This window comes from Geotrypetes seraphini, chromosome 8 (genome assembly GCF_902459505.1).
Source record: "Geotrypetes seraphini chromosome 8, aGeoSer1.1, whole genome shotgun sequence".
NCBI classification, from domain to species: Eukaryota; Metazoa; Chordata; class Amphibia; order Gymnophiona; family Dermophiidae; genus Geotrypetes; species Geotrypetes seraphini.
This window is the reverse complement of record NC_047091.1, coordinates 27,090,150-27,109,927: the sequence shown is the minus strand read 5'-3', so window position 1 is coordinate 27,109,927 and position 19,778 is coordinate 27,090,150. Positions and strand designations below refer to the sequence as shown.

Sequence of the window (19,778 nt, the reverse complement as noted above, 5' to 3'; positions counted from 1 at the left end):
CCTTCCCCATCGCGAGAGGAGTCTACTATTGAACTGTTAGCATCTACTGGGGTCTTCTGTCCTCTTCTGTACTCTCCCTCTTCAGACTCATTCTTACTTAGATTCTCTTATGGGGTTCATTTCTCTTTCTCTTTATTTTTTCCTCTTCTTCTTCCCTTTTTGACCTAGTTTTCCTCCCCATTTTGTCTATTTTTTGTCTATTTTGTGTATTTCGTATATATATTTCACAGGTCGGGAGTAGGGGTGGGTGGAGGGGTTGGGGGGTGGTTTGGATCCGGTTTTCTACGGTGTATTCTAATGTATGTTATAGTATTGGGGTGGTACGATATGTCCTGGGGGGGTTTTCCGAGGGTTTTACATGGAAAAGTGTATTGAGCACCTCTTGTTCCTGAGACATCTGATCTTGGTTGTGTTTATGACCTTTGCTCTCTGTATGCCCGGTAGGGCGGTTTTTTCTGGATTGATGGATGTCCCTTTACTCTATTATGTTCTGTGTGTACTGGTTTGCTCAATAAAGAAATATTATATATTAAAAAAAAAAAATGAAATGAAAGTGAGGTGGGGAGGGAAAGCACAAAAGGGTAGGGGGTCACTTCTTAGGAACTGTTTGATGTTCTCTGCTAATGCGTCCATCCATGTTTGGAGAAGAAGAGTAATCTCAGGCAATGTAGGTATCCTTGAAGAAAGAGGTTTTGATTTTGGATCAGAATTTTTCCAGAGAAGGTGCTAGCTTGATGTCTAGTGGTAGTGCGTTCCAAAGTATGGGAGCGGTAGCTGAAAACTAGCTTTTTGAGGTATCATAAAATAGTTCACGGGCAGAGGGAATTACTAGCAAATTCTGGTTGTTGGATCATAGTGATCTAGTGGAAGAGTAGGGAATCAAATGTTTATCAATGAATGCAGGAATGTGTGTGTGTTTGGTTTTGTAAGTAAGGAGAAGTATTTTGAAGGTGATGCAATACGTTATGGATAGCCAATGAGCATCACGGAGGAGGGGGGAGCAACATGATCGAATTTCTTTGCTTTGTAGATAAGTTTGATTGATGTATTTTGCAGAATTTGGAGTCGGTGAATTTCTTTCTGCATTATTCCTTGGTACAGAGAGTTAAAGTAGTCGATATGTGAGATGACTAATGAGTGAATAAGGATGTTAATGGAAGGTGGGTCAAGGAGCGATGTGATTGAACATGAGTTTTAGTTTAAAGAAGCACTTCTGAATGACTGAACTGATTTGCTCATAGAAGATAACATTTTTATCCAGGATTATTCCCAAAAGTTTGACTTTTGTATCCATTTGAATCAGTGTGTTGTCTATACTAATTGTCAAAGTTAGGTCTTCCACATCTGAGGTTGGGAATAGAATGCCTTTGGTTTTAGAGATGTTCAATACAAGCATGTTTTCATGAAGTTAAATGCTAATTTTTGTCAATTTGCAGTTTATTTCTTGAATCTCTTCTGCAACTTGAGGGTTAAGGGGTGGAGCAGTTGGATGTCATCAGCATAGGCAAATACATTGAATCCTATGCATTGGGCAAGTGTTAATAATGGAGCTAAGAAGAAGTTGAAGAGCAACGGTTGATGATATTAAGTTATTGATATTGGGGGACAGTTGATGATATTGAGTTATTAAAGCTTGCTTGGTATGTATGGTCCTGGAAATATGAAGAAAACTAGTTAAGTACCGTTCCAGAAATTCCAGTGGCTTGCAATCTTCTGAGAAGTAGAGTATGATCAATTGTGTCAAAAGCTACTATGAGTCCAGTGATATTAATAGGATATGTTTACAATGATCTCTGAAGTAATGCATAGCTGAGTTCTGTTGAAAGGTGAGGACGAAAACCAGCTTGATTGGGGTGGAAAGCATTAGTTTTTTCTAGAAAAGAAGAGAGTTGATTAATACCAATTTTTCTGTGATCTTGGATACAAAGGGAAGGTTTGCTATAGGTTAATAGCTTGAGCACTGATCTTGTGAAGAATTTGCTAATTTGAGCTTGGGGGAATACAGTGGCCAATTTCCAAGGCTTTGGGATGATTCCAGAATGAAGACTTTTGCTTATCATTTCTTGAATGAATGGACCGAAGATGGGGAAGTGTTTTTTAAGAGTGAGAGATATTGATTCTAAAGAGTTATTTGATGTATTTATAGTCTGTATTGTTCGATAGATGTCTTCTGTAGATGGAGTATTAAATTTTGTTAGGGAGCTGAAAGAGAGATGAATTTTGGAGTTGGATGAATCAGGGGGCAGAGGGTTTAAAGAATATTGCAGGTTATTTCGGACAGTTTTGATTTTGTTGTCAAAAAAGGTTGCTAGATCCTGAGCTGATGGCCTGTTTAGCGAGATGATCCTTTTGTTGGTCTGTGAGGAGAGGAAGCTGACTATAGCATAAACAGCAGAAGAGTTACATGCCTTGGAATAATATTCTTTCTTTACTTTCTGAATAACGAGTTTATAGAGAAAGGCACTTTCCTTGTAATCTCTAAGTGTTGAGGGGGAATGATGTTGTCTCCATTGATGTTCTGAAGATCAAAGCTGACGACGAAGGAGAGCTAATTCTTGAGATTACCAAGGCTTCTTCTTTGATACTGAGGCAGAGGTTTGTTGTTTGGTAGGTGCTAAGGTGTCCATTAGAGTTTGTGTGGATGAGATCCAGAGTGTGGATTGATCTTCTAATTCAAGTTTGGAAAAGCCTTCTATGTTAAGTTTGAGTGTGTCCTTAGTTGCTGAAGAAAGCACAGTTACTTACCGTAACAGTTGTTATCCAGGGACAGCAGGCAGATATTCTCAACATGTGGGTGACGTCACCAACGGAGCCCCGCAGTGGACAGCCTCGTAAGAAGACTTGCTTGAAGATCTTTTAAGAGCTTACGAGTGCTGCACCGCGCATGTGTGAGTGCCTTCCTGCCCGAGTTAGGGCGCACATCTCCTGTGAGGTACCTCAGTTCAGATAGCTAGCTAAGAAGCCAACCAGGGGAGGTGGGTGGGTTGTGAGAATATCTGCCTGCTGTCCCTGGATGACAACTGTTACGGTAAGTAACTGCTTTATCCCTGGACAAGCAGGCAGCATATTCTCAACATGTGGGTGACCTCCAAGCTAAGCATAATGGGATGGAGGGAGAGTTGGCAGGTTAGGAAAACAAATGTTGTAAAATGGACTGGCCAAAATGGCCGTCCCTCCTGGAGAAAGTATCCAGACAATTATGAGAGGTGAATGTATGAACCAAGGACCAAGTGGCAGCCTTGCAGATTTCCTCAATAGGAGCTGATCTGAGGAAAGCTACAGATGCCACCATTTCTCTAACTCTGTGGCCCGTGACTCAACCCTGCAGACCAGCCTGAGCGTGACAGAAAGAGATGCAAGCAGCCATCCAGTTGTAGATGGTTTGCTTCGAGACAGGACATCCCAACTTATTTGGATCAAAGGAGATGAAAAGTTGAGGAGCCGTTCTGTGAGGTTGAGTGCGTTGCAAGTAGAAAGCCAAAGCACGTTTACAGTCCAGAGTATGAAGCGCTATTTCTCTGGGATGAGAATGAGGCTTTGGAAAAAATACTGGAAGAACAATAGATTGATTAATATGAAATTCTGAAATAACTTTAGGTAAGAATTTAGGATGAGTATGGAGGACCACCTTGTCTTGATGGAAAACTGTGAAGGGTGGATCCGCAACTAAAGCTTGTAACTCACTGACTCTTGCAGACGTGAGGGTAATGAGGAACACCACTTTCCAAGTGAGATACTTTAGATGAGCCTTATCAGTTGGTTCAAATAGAGGCTTGTGCAGACAGGGGTTTCCCATCAAGAGGCTGATGGAAAGCAGCAATCGCACTGAGATGGACTTGGATAGATGTGGACTTGAGACCAAGTGCGGTAATTGAAGTAAATAATCCAAAACTGAAGACAAGGAGGTAGACATTGGCTCCATGTGTCGAGTAGTACACCAAGCAGAAAATCTAGTCCATTTCTGGTCATAACACTGCTGAGTGGACGGCTTTCTAGAAGCCTTCAAAATGTCCTGTACAGACTGAGAAAACTGTAGAGAAGCAGTTAGGTTGAAAGATACCAAGCTGTTAAGTGTAGAGACTGCCAGTTGGGATGAAGCAAAGACCCCTGACTCTGTGTAAGCAGAGAGGGAAAAACTGGTAGAAGCAGAGGCTCCCTGGTGCTGAGTTGAAGTAGAAGGGAGTACCACGGTTGTCTGGACCACTGAGGAGCTATCAGAATCATGGTGGCATGTTCTGTCTTGAGTTTGACAAGAGTCTTGAGGATCAGAGGGAAGGCATAGAGAAACGATCTATCCATTCCAGAAGGAACATATCTACCTCGAGGCGATGAGGGGAATATATCCTGGAGTCCCCCTTTGAGCAAACACATGACGAAGAGGTGAGGAATTGAGTGTCCATTCTCGTGAGGTTGTAGAAGACGACTCAATTTATCTGCCAGACAATTGTGTTGACCTTGAATGTATACAGCTCTGAGAAAGATGTTTTGCTGAACTGTCCAATTCCACAGTTTCAGAGCTTCTTGGCAAAGGGAGAGGGATCCCATGCTTCCCTGCTTGTTGACATAGTACACGGCGACTTGGTTGTCCATCCGGACAAGGACTACCTGATCATGAAGAAGATGCTGAAAAGCTTTGAGAGCATTGAAAATCGCTCTGAGTTCCAACAGATTGATATGACAGAGACGGTATGTGCTGGACCAATGGCCTTGAGTAAGGTGACCGTCGAGGTGGACTCCCCAAGCGTAGGTTGAAGAGTCTGTTGTGAGAACCTTCTGATGAGGGAGAGTGTGGAAAAGCATACCTCTGGAAAGATTGGAAGAGAGCATCCACAGTGGAGAGACTGTCTCAACAAAGGAATTACTGTGATGTGTTGAGAGAGTGGATCTGAAGCTTGCTGCCACTGAGATGCCAGAGTCCACTGAGGTATTTGAAGGTGAAGTCTGGCAAAAGGAGTCACATGAACTGTAGAGGCCATGTGACTGAGTAGAATCATCATGTGTCGTGCTGAGATTGATGTGAGGGCAGACACTTGATGACAAAGGCGAATGAGAGCATCTTGGCGTGGTTGAGGCAGGAACGCTCTGAACCAGAGAGTATCCAGTTTGGGCCCGATAAACTGAAGAGTTTGAGAGGGGTCCAACTGGGATTTTGGAAAATTGACTTCGAACCCCAGACATTGGAGGAACGTAATAGTCTGTCGAGTCACTGCAATAACCCCTTGTTGAGAGGGAGCTTTGATGAGCCAGTCATCGAGATATGGAAATACTTGAAGACCCTGGGTACGCAGGGCTGCAGCTACCACCACCAGACATTTCGTGAAAACTCTGGGGGATGATGCGAGTCTGAAAGGAAGAACTCGGTATTGAAGATGAAGATTCCCCACCCGAAATCTTAAAAATTTGTGAGAGGCTGGATGAATTGGGATATGAGTGTAAACCTCTTTGAGATCCAGAGAGCATAACCAATCCCCTTGATCCATCAGGGGGTACAGAGTTGGTAAAGAGAGCATCTGAACCTTCTCTTTGACTAGAAATTTATTGAGGGCTCGGAGATCCAGAATAGGTCGCAAATCCCCCGTCTTCTTTGGGATTAGAAAATAACGGGAATAGAACCCCGTGTCTCGTTGGTTCAAAGGAACCTCCTCGACAGCTCGAAGTCGAAGAAGAGCCTGAGCTTCCTGAAGGAGAAGGGGAAGTTGCAACGAACTGGAAGGAAACTGTTGGAGGGAGATCTGGAGGTACTTGAAGAAAGTAAAAGTATCCCTCCTGAAGGATGTTGAGAACCCAGAGATCTAAGGTGATCAGCTCCTACTGGTGATAAAAATGGTGAAGCCGACCTCCTATGGGCAGAAGAGAAGTCTGATGGATGGAGGTTGGTATGCTCAGACTGAGAATATCAAAAAGACTGAACCGGTTTAGCCGCAGCAGGAGTCTGAGGTTTTTGCTGTCTCTGCTACTGTGGCGGCTGTCTCTGCTACTGTGGCGGCTTTCTAGGCGGAGGCATGGAGAAAGCTGGAGGCGTTTTTTGAGGATAACAACGCGGTGGAGGCTTGTAAGGCCGAGCAGGTGGAGTCTTAGCCTTTGGCTGGATCAAGGAGGCAAAGGAGCGCTCATGTTCAGAGAGACGCTTAGTAGCAGCCTCGATGGAATCATCAAAAAGTTCATTTCCTTGGCAAGGCAAGTTTGCTAAACGGTCTTGCAAATTGGAGTCCATATCCACAATGCGGAGCCAAGCGAGGCGACGCATAGCCACAGCAAAAGCAGTAACCCTGGATGATAACTCAAAGGCATCGTACGTGGCTTGTAGCATGAAGAGGCAAATTTGTGATAGAATGTGAAGAATCTGTTTGAACTCTGGAAGACATTGCTCCTCAAGAGCAGGAAAAAACTTAGGCATTACTTTAAGGTAGTGATTAAAATAAGAGGTGAAGATGTAATTGTAGTTGAATTCGATTAGCCTTCATGGAATTCTGATAGAGCCTGCAGCTGAACTTGTCCATGGTGCGGCCTTCCCTGCCTGGAGGCACCGCAGCGTAGACCTTAGAGGGTTGAGCTTTCTTTAATGAAGATTCCACCACTAAGGATTGGTGAGATAACTGCGGTTTTTCAAACCCCTTGCAAGGAACCATGCAATACCTAGATTCCATCTTAGAAGGTATGGCCGGAATAGAGTAAGGGGTTTCCATATATCTGAGAAACATTTGTTTTAACACAGGAGTCATGGGAAGCCTCAAAGTTTCCTTGGGTGGATGAGGCAACTCCATGTCAGCCAGGTACTCAGGAGTGTACTTAGATTCAGAGTGTAGATCCAGGTGAAGAGCCTGACCCATATCAAAGACAAACCTCGCAAACGAGGAGGACTTTGAGGTGGAGCGTTCCTCAGGAGAAGGAGACCGAGACTTGGGAACAGCCGAATAAGATGGTGAAGATTCTCTGGAATATTGAGAAGGCATTTCAGAATCTAGCGCCATGGTCACTGAAGAAGCTCCACTGCCTGTCATAGGAGGAGTCAGAGAGTGTTTGCGCTTCAGAAACCTTGATGGAGAAGTCCCCAGAATCTGAGGGACGGATTGGCTCGAGGCAGGTGGAGAAGGTTCCCTCGCAGATGGTCTCGATGGAGGGATCCTTGGCCTGGATGGGCTTCGAGATGAAGCAGCAGGTGTAGAAGACTTGCGAGACCGAGACTTGTGTTTAGGTCTCGAAGGAGCCTCGACGGCCTTCGATAAACGAGGCATAGAAGACTCAGTACTATGAGGAGATGAGTCCTTGTGTGTGAGAGAAGACTGCGGACTCTGCTTGGCAGCAAGGTGCCTCAAGGTCGAGGTATGCTTCGATTGGTGCCTCAATTGATGTGCAGGCGACTGATCTGGAAGGATGAGGCGAAGAGTCACTGGAGGATAAACGATGAGATTTTCGAGGCTTGCCTCGAGGTGCTTCGACAGGAGGCTCAGGCTGTCTCATAGGAAGCAGGGTTGAGGCAGGGACAAGTTGAGCCAGGACTGAGGTAATCCGAGTGGTCAAAATGGCTTTTAACATGTCCTCGAACATAGGCACCGAGACCAAGGGATCAGGTCTAGAAGGTGCAGCAGTGTGCTCCAAGGAGGGCAACCTCGAGGATGAGTATTCCCTATGTTTGGAACCACGCTTAGCTGGAGGTCTCAGAGGCTGGCAGGACTCCACTCACTGCCTGGAATGCCTGAGACTCTGGAGGCTTCTTAGGAAGGGTACCTGAAGGAGAAACAGGAGACTTACCCATAAATGAAACCTTAGGAGGGACCACAGACGAGGCCGAGGTCGAGGCCTTAGTCGAGGCCACTACGGGAGTTGAGGTCTTGGAAGTCGAGGCCGAGGCCTTATCCACAGACTGCTCCATAGTGCCAAACAGTTGAAGAATTTTAGCACGGCGTCTGCGAAGGGCTCGAGGTTGAAGGGTAGCACAGTGTGGACAAGTGTCGGGACAATGTTCCGGTCCCAGACAGGCAATACCCCAACGATGAGGGTTGGTGATTGAAATGACCCAACTGCACTGGCTATACTTTTTAAAACTGGTAAGAGGCCTGGACATAGAAAAATAGAAACTGGCGAATGAATGAGGTTCGGCAGCAGGGCCTAAGCCCAGAGGCCGCCGGCCCGAAAAAGACGAAGGAAATTTTTTTTTTTTAGAAGTAAAACTTACAAGACGCGCTGGCACAGTGACTTCAGAAAAATAACAAAGCCGCAGTGCGAGAAGGCAACGAAGAAATGCAGAGCTGAAGCAAACAGGACTTCTCGGCTCCACAGAAAACATTGAACTGAGGTACCTCGCAGGAGATGCGCGCCCTAACTCGGGCGGGAAGGCACTCACGCATGCGCGGTGCAGCACTCGTAAACTCTTAAAAGATCTTCAAGCAAGTCTGCTTGCGAGGCTGTCTGCTGCGGTGCTCCGTTGGTGACGTCACCCACATGTTGAGAGTATGCTGCCTGCTTGTCCTGGGATAAATAAGTTTACTGCAGTCCCGGGAATTGTAGGTATGCATAGGTTGGTATAAGGTTTTACCTGGGACGTGATGATTGAAGGAGATTAGGAAATGGTCTGTGTAAGGGAGAGGGCAAGTTTGTTGATTGATAAAATTTGTTGAGAGGGTTTTTGAGATGAGGATCATATCAGTGGTATGTCCTGCTATATGTGTGGGAGTGCCATCATTTACTATGTTACTTTAGATTACTGTAACATCCTTTGTCAGTCTGTTAAAAAAAACAAAAAAACAAACATCAAGAAGTTGCAAGTTATTCAAAATACCGCTGTTCGTTTGATATTCAGTCTGAAAAAATTCGACCATATGACAAAATCTTACCAAAACTTGCACTGGTTGCCAATTAAGGCGAGAATATTGTTTAAGTTTGGTTGTATATGTTTTAAGTCTTTTTACATGGTCTGTTACCTAGTTAGTTTCTTGACCACTTTGAATTTGTTAATAGAAAACGCCCTACACAGGGTTCATGGATATTTGACTTTCCATCTTCGTACTCCACCTTTAGCCTGGGACCTTAGCATTGTTTTGGACCAGTTGATCCTTTTGAACCTTTGGGATCTGCTACACTTCAGTTCTTGACATGGAAGACAGCCTTTTTACTAGCCCTTACTTTGGCAAGAAGAGTTAGTGAATTGCAAGCACTAGTCCCATATCTTCAATTTTTTTCCTAATAAAGTACTTTTTCATACTCATCCAAAGTTTTCACATTAATCAGGCCATAACATTACCATCATTGTTTCCTCCTCCACATGATTCTTCAGCGGAGCAAACTCTACATACATTAGATTGCAGAAGGGCATTACTTTTCTCCCTGGACAGGACTGCGGCTATCCGCACCACTAATCAACTTTTTGTTTCCTTCAATTCAGCCACTCAAGGAAACGCAATTCCTAAACATATTATCTCCTCGTGGATTGCTCAGTGCATCTCTTTTTGTTATAATAGAGCTTCCCTATCTCCTTCTGGACAAATTGGATACATCAAGTATGAGCAACAGCTTCATTAATTGCAAACTTGAGATCAATTCCAATTCAGGATATCTACAAAGCAGCGACTTGTCCTCCGTTCATACATTCACTAAATATTATTGTTTAGACCAGAGTTCATCGCAAGATGTTCAATTTGGACAATCAGTCCTCTACAATTTATTTGCACTATATATTATTTCATCCTCCCTTTTCTAATTCAAGCTAGGGACTTACCAGCAAGTGTGCCTGCATTTTTCCTGCTTTTCTCTGGAGAAAACAAAGTTGCTTTCCTTTAACAGGTGTTCTCCGTAGACAGCAAGGGAATGCAGCCACACTTGCCCACCCTCCATCCCTCAAGAACATTGGTTACCTAAGCTAGTGACATAACTGAATAGCCGGAGGGTGGAGCTCATGCTCCGTAGTTTAAAAAAACAAAACTACTGTAGCTATGGGAGAGCGCTGGCACGCAGGTTCAGTTGGAGGACATCGCCAGCAAGTATGGCTGCATTCCCCTTCTGTCTACGGAGAACACCTATTACAGGTAAGCAAATTTGTTTTCTTGTTGTAGTTTATGCACTAGTACTTGGAGGGACTAACAAATTATTGTAATGCCATAAACTGTGGCCTTCCTGCTCTGAGACTGAAGCAGCTGTAGAGAAAGTATGATCCTTCCTGGTCGTCATTGGCTCTCTGTGGAAGCCTTTTCAATAGTTTTCACATGCTTCATGAAGCTCAGCTGCTATACACGTTACTGTAATGTTACTCTCTCAGTATGAGGCGCAAAGATCATTAAAATCAGAACAAGCTTTGTTAGATGTACCTGCATTCCCAGCCATTGTGGAACTCAGTTTATCTGGAACTGAACAGAAAAAATGTGGTTATCTAAGCTGGTCTTGTTAATCTTCTGCGGGATGAGATCAGAACTGGCGTGAATATGGGTATTAGTGACTGTAGTGCTGGATTATTGATTTATTATTTGGGATCCTTCTCCCATATCTGTATTATATTGAGGGCATATTGTATTCTACTTTATTACATATTATTATCCCAGGACAAGCAGGCAGGTATTCTCACTAGTGGGTGATGTCATCAGACAGAGCCCGATACGGACGTCTCACAAGCACGTGTTGCTTGTAGAAACTTAAAAGTTTCGAGATGCCCGCACCGCGCATGCGCCGGTGCCTTCCCGCCCGGAGAGCCGGGCGTGTCTCCTCAGTTCTTTTCTTTCCGCGGAGCTGAGAAGTTCAACTTCATCATGCGCTAGCTGAATTCAGTTAAATTTGCCTTCCTTGTCCGCGTTTTTCGCTTTCTTTTAATTCTTAATAGTACATTTCTTTTTCAGTTTAAAAAAAAAAAAAAAAAGATTATTTCCTCCGGCGGGTCGAACGGGCCGGCCACGTGGCTCAGGCCTACTAGCTTCGACCTCGCGGGGGAGATTTTCCGGCCTATGTCCCGGCCAATCACCGGGTTTAAAAAGTGCAGCAAGTGCCAACGCGCGATTTCACTCACGGACCCGCACCGACGCTGTTTGCAGTGTCTTGGTCCTGACCACATTCCGAAATCGTGCAGGCCTTGCTCTACCCTTACGGCACGCTCATTCAAACGGCGTTGCCTATTGTGGGAGTCGATGTTCAAGATGGACGCAGCTAAGGATCCTTCAGCTTCCACTTCATCTGATACCTCCCCGGTTCGTGCGAAACCGGTATCGACCCCTCCTACATCGAGTGTGGTGAAACCGGCATCGTTCATCCCGACACCATCCACGAGCTCGACGTCGGTGCCTGCCCCGGACTCCTCGGTTCAGGTACCTCTTCCTTCCACAGTACCACCAGTGGTCATCAAAGTGCCGAAAGCTACCAAGCAGAAGCACTCGACCTCGAAGGAACGCGATGACCGTGCAGGAGGACCCCCTTTCGGTGCGGATCCCTCCTTATCGGCTTCGCTACGGTCCATGCTGGAAGCTCAATTCGTTGAGCTCATGCAGACCATCGGACCCGGGCTCATCGCTGCCATACAGGGTGACCTCCCGGTACCGGTCCACAGGGGCGGTCCGCCCCTCCCCCTCCCCCACGCCGTTCGACCTCGACAACCGACGAGGATGAACGGGGGAGGGCGGCGATGCCCATGCGGCAAGCCTCGCTTACTGATATGCCGCCATTAGAGCCCATTACGCCTCCGCGCCAACATGGGACCAGACCTCCGATCGATAATCAAAGCCCTGGGCATAGTCAGGAAGAGTTCTTCCGCACTCCTTACCAGACTTGGGTAGCATCGCAAGAACCCGCATCGCAACCCCAGTTGCGATCCACCGCTTCCAGCCCTATCCATCACTTGGGGGCCTCGGGAGACCATGCGATGCACAGACGATCCCGATCTCCGTCCCGCCACCGAGACGGACATCGATCCAGACACTCATCTTGGCACTCTTCACGCCATTCGGAGGTGTCACCGCAGAAAAAACTGCAACGTATGGGATACTCCTCATCAGAGGTATCCCCTCCGGAGGGACAGGAGTACGAGGAAACACCCGTACCCGATTCTCCTTGCCATTCCCCGATGTCCATGGACCCGGAGGCCTCTTCCTCCTCCAGCCCGTCTCACAAACCGACGCTGGCGGATCAATTGTCTTTCTCATCATTCCTCCGACAAATGGCGGATGATCTGGATGTGACTCTTGACACGGGCTCCCGATACTCCAAAGAATATCTGGACACCATGCATTTACCTAACCCTCCAACGGAGTCGCTTCGGCTCCCTCTGCATAAATTGCTGGATCAGACCTTCAAGCAGTGTTTCGAAACACCGTACTCCATACCGGCGATTCCCAGCAAACTCGATGCTCGATACCGCATCGTGCACCATAAAGGGTTCGAGGGCCCTCAACTCTCTCACCAATCCCTACTGGTCGAGTCCTCTCTTAAACGCTCTCATCCCTCTCAGGTCTACGCCTCTGTACCGCCGGGCCGAGAGGGGAGAACAATGGACAAATTTGGTAGAAAATTCTATCAAAACTCCATGATGGCGTCACGGGTGCTGAACTACAATTTCTTTTTCTCTTCCTATCTGGAGTTCTTCTTGCCGGTACTCCGCAAGTTCACTCCTTTCATAGACACCCAAGCTCGATTCGAGTTCGAGGAAGTGGTAGCCTCCCTCTCCCAGTTACGCCTCCAGCTGATGCAATCCTCCTTCGATGCATTCGAACTCTCGGCACGTGCTGCCGCAAGCGCGGTAGCCATGCGTCGCCTGGCATGGCTCCGTACAATCGATATGGATCCCAACCTCCAAGACAGACTCGCCAACGTACCATGTGCGGGAGCTGATCTGTTCGATGAGTCCATCGAAACTGTTACCAAGAAGCTGTCGGATCACGAAAAATCTTTTCAATCCATCCTGCGGCCCAAACCCAAACCTCAACAGTCTCGACCTTCCAGGCCACCCCTGATTTACCAGCGGCGTTACATGCCCCGACAAACGCCTGCTGCGAGACAACCTGCGAAGAGACAACCTCCCCAGAAGTCTCAGCAAAAACCCCAGCCACCGGCTGCACCTAAGGCTACCCAGCCCTTTTGACTCCCTTCCTGGGAGCATAACCGACACCGTTCTGCACCCCTCAGCCTCTCCCATAGGGGGCCGCCTCCATCTTTTCTACCATCGATGGGAGGCCATAACCACGGACCTATGGGTCCTTACCATCATAAGAGACGGATACTCTCTTCACTTCCATCGGGTCCCCCCGGACCATCCTCCAAGAGAGTATCCTTCAAGCTCGACACAGACCGCCCTTCTTCTTCAGGAAGTCCAAACCTTACTTCAGCTTCGGGCCGTCGAGCCGGTCCCGTCAGACCAATTGAACCGAGGGTTTTACTCTCGGTACTTCCTCGTCCCGAAGAAAACGGGCGACCTGCGACCCATTCTAGACCTTCGGGCCCTCAACAAGTTTCTGGTCAAAGAGAAGTTTCGTATGCTGACTCTGGCTTCTCTATACCCCCTCCTCGAGCAGAACGACTGGTTATGCTCCCTGGATCTCAAGGAGGCCTACACTCACATCCCCATTCACCCGGCCTCCCAAAAGTTCCTCAGATTTCGGGTGGGAAATCTGCATCTACAGTATCGAGTGCTGCCATTCGGCCTCTCTTCGTCCCCCAGAGTCTTCACAAAGTGCCTGGTGGTAGTGGCCGCGGCACTCCGGGACAGGGGTCTACAGGTGTTCCCATACCTCGACGACTGGCTCATCAAGGCCCCGTCAGCCCCAGAGGTCACTTCGGCGGTCTCGGCTACAACCTACCTCCTTCAGAATTTGGGCTTCGAGATCAACTTTTCCAAGTCTCATCTACAACCCACCCAGTCCCTCCCCTTCATCGGGGCAGTCCTGGACACCATTCGACTCCGAGCATTCCTGCCTCTTCAACGCATGGAGGCTCTTCTTCATCTCTGCCAGTCGGTGTCTACTCGCCAAACCCTACCGGCGAGACAACTGATGGTGCTCCTGGGCCACATGGCCTCCACAGTACATGTGACACCCTTTGCCAGACTCCATCTCAGAATCCCCCAGTGGACCCTGGCATCACAGTGGAATCAGACGTCCGATCCACTAACCAAACACATCGTAGTCACACCTGCTCTTCGGCAGTCTCTACTTTGGTGGATGACCTCTTCGAATCTATCCAGAGGTTTGCAGTTGCACTCTCCCCCCCATCAGAAAGTTCTCACAACCGATTCGTCGAACTATGCATGGGGGGCCCACCTGGATGGTCTCCGCACCCAAGGATTCTGGACCAGTGTGGACAGACTACATCAAATCAATCTACTGGAGCTCAGAGCCATCTTCAATGCTCTCCAAGCTTTCCAACACCTACTTCACAACATGGTGATCCTCATTCGCACAGACAATCAGGCCGCCATGTATTATATCAACAAGCAAGGAGGCACGGGCTCGGCCCTCCTTTGTCAGGAAGCTCTACGAATCTGGGACTGGGCGGTGCGCCACAACGCCTTCCTCAGAGCTGTCTACATTCAGGGGGAGAACAACGTCTTAGCAGACAAACTAAGTCGTCTGCTACAACCGCACGAATGGACTCTCCATTCCAGCCCCCTTCACCAAATCTTCACACAGTGGGGGACGCCTCAGATAGACCTCTTTGCGGCTCCCCACAACTCCAAACTGCCTCAGTTTTGCTCCAGGATCTACACTCCTCATCGCCTCGAGGCAGATGCTTTTCTACTGGACTGGGGGAAACGATTTCTATATGCGTTCCCACCATTCCCGCTGATCCAGAAGACTCTGGTCAAGCTGAAACTCGAACAGGCCACCATGATTCTAATAGCTCCTCGGTGGCCCAGACAACCTTGGTTCTCCCTTCTACTTCAACTCAGCAGCAGGGAACCAGTACCACTTCCAGTGTTTCCTTCACTACTTACTCAACATCAAGGATCACTGCTTCATCCCAACCTGCAGTCTCTCCACCTGACAGCTTGGTTCCTCTCAACGTAACCCTTCACCAATTCTCACAAGAAGTGAGGGAGGTCTTGGAGGCTTCCAGGAAGCCCGCCACTCGACAATGCTACTCCCAGAAATGGACTAGATTCTCCTCATGGTGTGTTTCTAAATCAAAGGAACCTCAGCAAGCTTCCTTATCCTCCGTGCTGGACTATCTCCTACACCTATCTCAATCTGGGCTCAAGTCTACATCCATACGAGTCCACCTGAGCGCTATTGCGGCTTTCCACCAGCCTCTACAAGGGAAACCCCTCTCGACCCATCCGGTGGTCGCCAGATTTATGAAAGGACTCTTTCATGTCAACCCTCCTCTCAAACCACCCCCAGTAGTTTGGGATCTCAATGTAGTCCTTTCCCATCTCATGAAGCCCCCGTTTGAACCACTCAACAGGGCTCCTCTTAAGTATCTCACCTGGAAAGTGCTTTTTCTTGTAGCCCTTACGTCTGCTCGCAGAGTCAGCGAACTCCAGGCATTGATGGCGGATCCACCATTCACAGTATTCCATCACGACAAGGTGGTCCTCCGCACTCACCCGAAATTCCTGCCTAAAGTGGTCTCCGAATTTCATCTCAACCAATCCATTGTACTTCCAGTATTCTTTCCTAAGCCCCATTCTCACCACGGAGAATCGGCCCTTCACACTCTAGACTGTAAACGTGCTTTGGCTTTCTACCTGGATCGTACCAAGCCACACAGAACCACCCCCCAACTTTTTGTCTCCTTCGATCCTAATAAGTTGGGAAGACCCGTATCAAAGCGCACCATCTCTAATTGGATGGCGGCTTGTATCTCTTTCTGCTATGCCCAGGCTGGATTATCACTTCCTTGTAAGGTCACAGCCCATAAGGTCAGAGCAATGGCAGCCTCAGTAGCATTCCTCAGATCAACACCAATTGAGGAGATTTGTAAGGCTGCCACCTGGTCCTCGGTTCACACTTTCACCTCACGTTATTGTCTGGATACTTTCTCCAGACGGGATGGACAGTTTGGCCAAACAGTGTTGAAAAATTTATTCTCTTAAGTCGCCAACTCCCCCTCCATCCCACTGAGGTTAGCTTGGAGGTCACCCACTAGTGAGAATACCTGCCTGCTTGTCCTGGGATAAAGCAATGTTACTTACCGTAACAGTTGTTATCCAGGGACAGCAGGCAGCTATTCTCACGTCCCACCCACCTCCCCTGGGTTGGCTTCTCAGGCTAGCTACCTGAACTGAGGAGACACGCCCGGCTCTCCGGGCGGGAAGGCACCGGCGCATGCACGGTGCGGGCATCTCGAAACTTTTAAGTTTCTACAAGCAACACGTGCTTGTGAGACGTCCGTATCGGGCTCTGTCTGATGACATCACCCACTAGTGAGAATAGCTGCCTGCTGTCCCTGGATAACAACTGTTACGGTAAGTAACATTGCTTTCTGTGGAGTAGAGAATGACACGGTGACAAAATTCATCACCGTTCCCGTCCCCGTGGATAACCGCGGGAAACCATCTTCATGTCATTCTTTAAGGAAAGAGGGAAGAATCAGAGTATGAATGGCCACAACCATTGACCCACAAGCTTTGCTTTGAATAATGCTGGTGTAGAAGGACAGAGGATGAAATAGACACTAGAAAATGACATGGGTTTATTTCCCGCGGTCATTCTCTACTGTGGAGAGGATGTTGTGGGGTTTTACAGTGTATTGGAGCTGCAGAATATATTCATGCCACTTAGATGATAAAAGTAGATGAAATGATGAACTAAAAGATCAACACTGTTTTGGCCTTTTATTTGCTGTGGCAGTTTATGATGGATGGCGTTTGCCAACATTTACAGTTTGCCACCTGCTCTGTGTTTTGTTTTTTAAGAAAGCAGATATTCAAGAATAAATATTAAAGATCAGTTTCTATTTTACTCATCTTTTATGCAGACTCAAAGCAGACCTGCTTACTATGCACCCAACCAGATGGCTCAAATAAGGCCGAATCCACGTTGGCAACAGGGGGGAAGACCTCAGGGTGAGTGAAAGTAGTCCTGGACTCTGAGAAGGGTAGTTTTGTCAAATTGTTAATCCTTGTGCCTCTGTTTGTCTTTCATCTTTTTCCACTACTCACTCACTCTGATTTTCTTTCTTTGCTCATCACCGCACACACATGCTAATGAGACTTTTGGGTGGTTTTTCCCTTCTTTTTTTGTAGCTGGGTTCCAGGGCATGTCAAACTTAATGCGCCAGAGTGGGCCAAGACCAACACTGCGTCATCTGGCACCATCTGCCAGCACCCAGGGCTCCCGGAGCCTTCTGAGCACTACACAAAGAGGCGGTAAGAAACTGGCTGTAGACAGACAGGACTTAAAGGAGCAGCTGGATTATTGGCTTTACTTTATCACTTAGCAAGCTAACTGTCAGTGTAACTCATGCTTCTGTGCAGTTATCATGGTAGTGAGATGGAGAAAGAGGATCCCCCAGTGTCCTTGTACCTGCTTGCCTATATTCTCCTTGCTGCAGAGAGAGATCAGCTGTAGGAATTTCTTCCATGTGCATTATGCAATTAAACTCTGGAATTCGTTGCCGGAGAATGTGGTGAAATCGGTTATCTTAGTGGGGTTTAAAAAGATTTGGATAATTTCCTAAAAGAGAAGTCCATGGGCCATTATTGAGATGGCTTGAGGCAATCCACTGCATATTCCTAGCATAAGAAGCATAAAATCTGTTTTACTCCTTGGGATCTAGCTAGGTACTTGGGACCTGGGTTGACCACAGTTGGAAACAGGATACTGGGCTTGATGGACCTTTGGTCTGTCCCAGTATGGCAAGTCTTATTTATCTAATGTCTTCTTCTTTTGTCACCAGGGATCTCCAGTGCTACTCAGAACCTTGTTCCTCGTACAGCAGTTGTTGTTCCACCTCCCCGGGCAGTTCCTCCCTACAAGTACAGCCCTAGTGCTCGGAGTCCCCACCCAGCAGTGCAGTCTTTGCAGGTAAATGTGGAAGCAATCATTGATCTGAGCTGACTATGCTGCTGACATAGGGCCCAAGGAACAGGATAGAAAGTGAATTTTATGTATACTCTGTAGGATATCCCTTCTGCCTTACTTTCTAGGTGTACTTCTGTCTTGACATGGGATTATTTTTGTGTTCTTTCTCCTGCTTTCATGATATTCAGACTAACGTAGTACAGTCTTGTGTGAACTTCACTCTCTTCATTTTGCTTTATTCATGCACTCTCTCTATTTTGGCAGTTTTCTGCTGTTCCATGCCTGTAGATTTCCTGCCATGTGGCATTGGATCACTTTACCAATTGATCTGACAAAATTTGATTGATTTTAGAGAAAGTTTTATCCCTTAGGCTCCCAAGTATTCTCCTGCTTTTGAGAATCACCAGGAGGCATCAACAAGCTGATTTGAGGTGTACTTTAGTATAATTTGCTTGGCTGTAAAAAAGGTCATATGCCGATTTTTTTCCTCTAGGCCCCTCAGCCTGCTGTCCACGTGCAGGGACAGGAGCCCCTGACAGCCTCCATGCTGGCTGCTGCCCCGCCGCAGGAACAGAAACAGATGTTGGGTGAGTGCATGCTGGAGCTGCTCCCTTGCAAACAGGAAGATATTTTCAACTGCTGCTGTGTATTAACCTTGATTTATTATTCTTAAGGAGCAACATTTCAACATTCGAAGTACTTTTTGCCCATCGTCATTGCACCAGTTTTCATAGAGAAAGTTTGTGTGTGCTCTCACTGTGAAACTTATATCCATGCACCTGTTTTTGGTGCAGATCATTTTCATATTGAACGTGAGGCAGGGATTACCAAACTTTCTGTGTTTACAACCCCATTTTTGCACTGCAGACAAGCATGTGACCCCCCTGAGCCTTACCTTGCACCAGTGCTGTTGCTGCTCCCATCTTTCCTACAGCATTGATTGTGGCACTGTCATCATCCCCCCATTTTTCATTAAACCTGTGGAGGCCTGATTATAGTATGGGCTCAGTGGGACGTTCTGGCCAGTGGGTACTGACCTGGTTTCAACCTCAGGTATAGATTTCATGATCCAATGTGGTGTGCACTGGTGTAGGGCATATAGTTTTGAAAATGCAATCTGTTCATTAGTTTCCTTGTCCGACCTATATAGGTATTCAGGACTGCCATATTCAAGGATGCTAATTTATGGGTATAAATTAGTTGGCAGAAACACAAATCAGTTAGGAAGCAAACAAATGACAAAATATACTCAGAAAAAAAATGTTTGCTATTAGAATTGCTGGACGGCACAGCCTGAGGGTATCTAGATAAAATAAATACATATAAACAAAAAAAGAAACCTCAAAGCTCCCAAAATCACAACAGTTTTAGAGTTGTGCAATCATTTATGAAGTCCCTTTTATTATCTTTTTTTTTTTATAATTCTTTATTCATTTTCATATTTTACATGAACTGTACAAAATATTGAGTTACAACTAATGAATACACAATATCACTTTTATATCTATTACATAATACTCTGAACAAATTTTTTTATCCCCTCTCCCACCCCCCACCCTTCAAGTACTTTCCAATCACCTTATACATATTGTATACCATATTATAACATGTTATGTAAAATTATTTTCACTACCCCCCCTCCATGTGTGCCATAAAGAAGACAAGTAAAGAAGAAGATAAATCCTATTATTCATTCAGTACAATACTTTGTCAATGGCCCCCATATTTTTATAAATTTAGGATATGTCCCTCTTTGTATTGCTATTACTCTTTCCATTTTGAATATATGACAAATTGTATTCCACCAAAATGTATAATTAAGGTTACTATGATTCTTCCAGTTATTGG

At 46.5% G+C, this 19,778-nt stretch overlaps 1 protein-coding gene across 4 annotated transcripts in view; it reads left to right on the top strand.

The window, feature by feature from the left end:
- PABPC4 (poly(A) binding protein cytoplasmic 4) overlaps positions 1–19,778 on the top strand; it is a 49,486-nt gene that overhangs the window by 24,861 nt on the left and 4,847 nt on the right. For all 4 annotated transcript variants that reach the window (XM_033953652.1, XM_033953651.1, XM_033953654.1 and 1 more), the window contains 4 exons: positions 16,885–16,972; positions 17,153–17,275; positions 17,806–17,933; positions 18,424–18,517. In XM_033953652.1, coding sequence (XP_033809543.1) covers positions 16,885–16,972; positions 17,153–17,275; positions 17,806–17,933; positions 18,424–18,517 — 433 coding nt within the window. The remainder of the gene's footprint in view (positions 1–16,884; positions 16,973–17,152; positions 17,276–17,805; positions 17,934–18,423; positions 18,518–19,778) is intronic.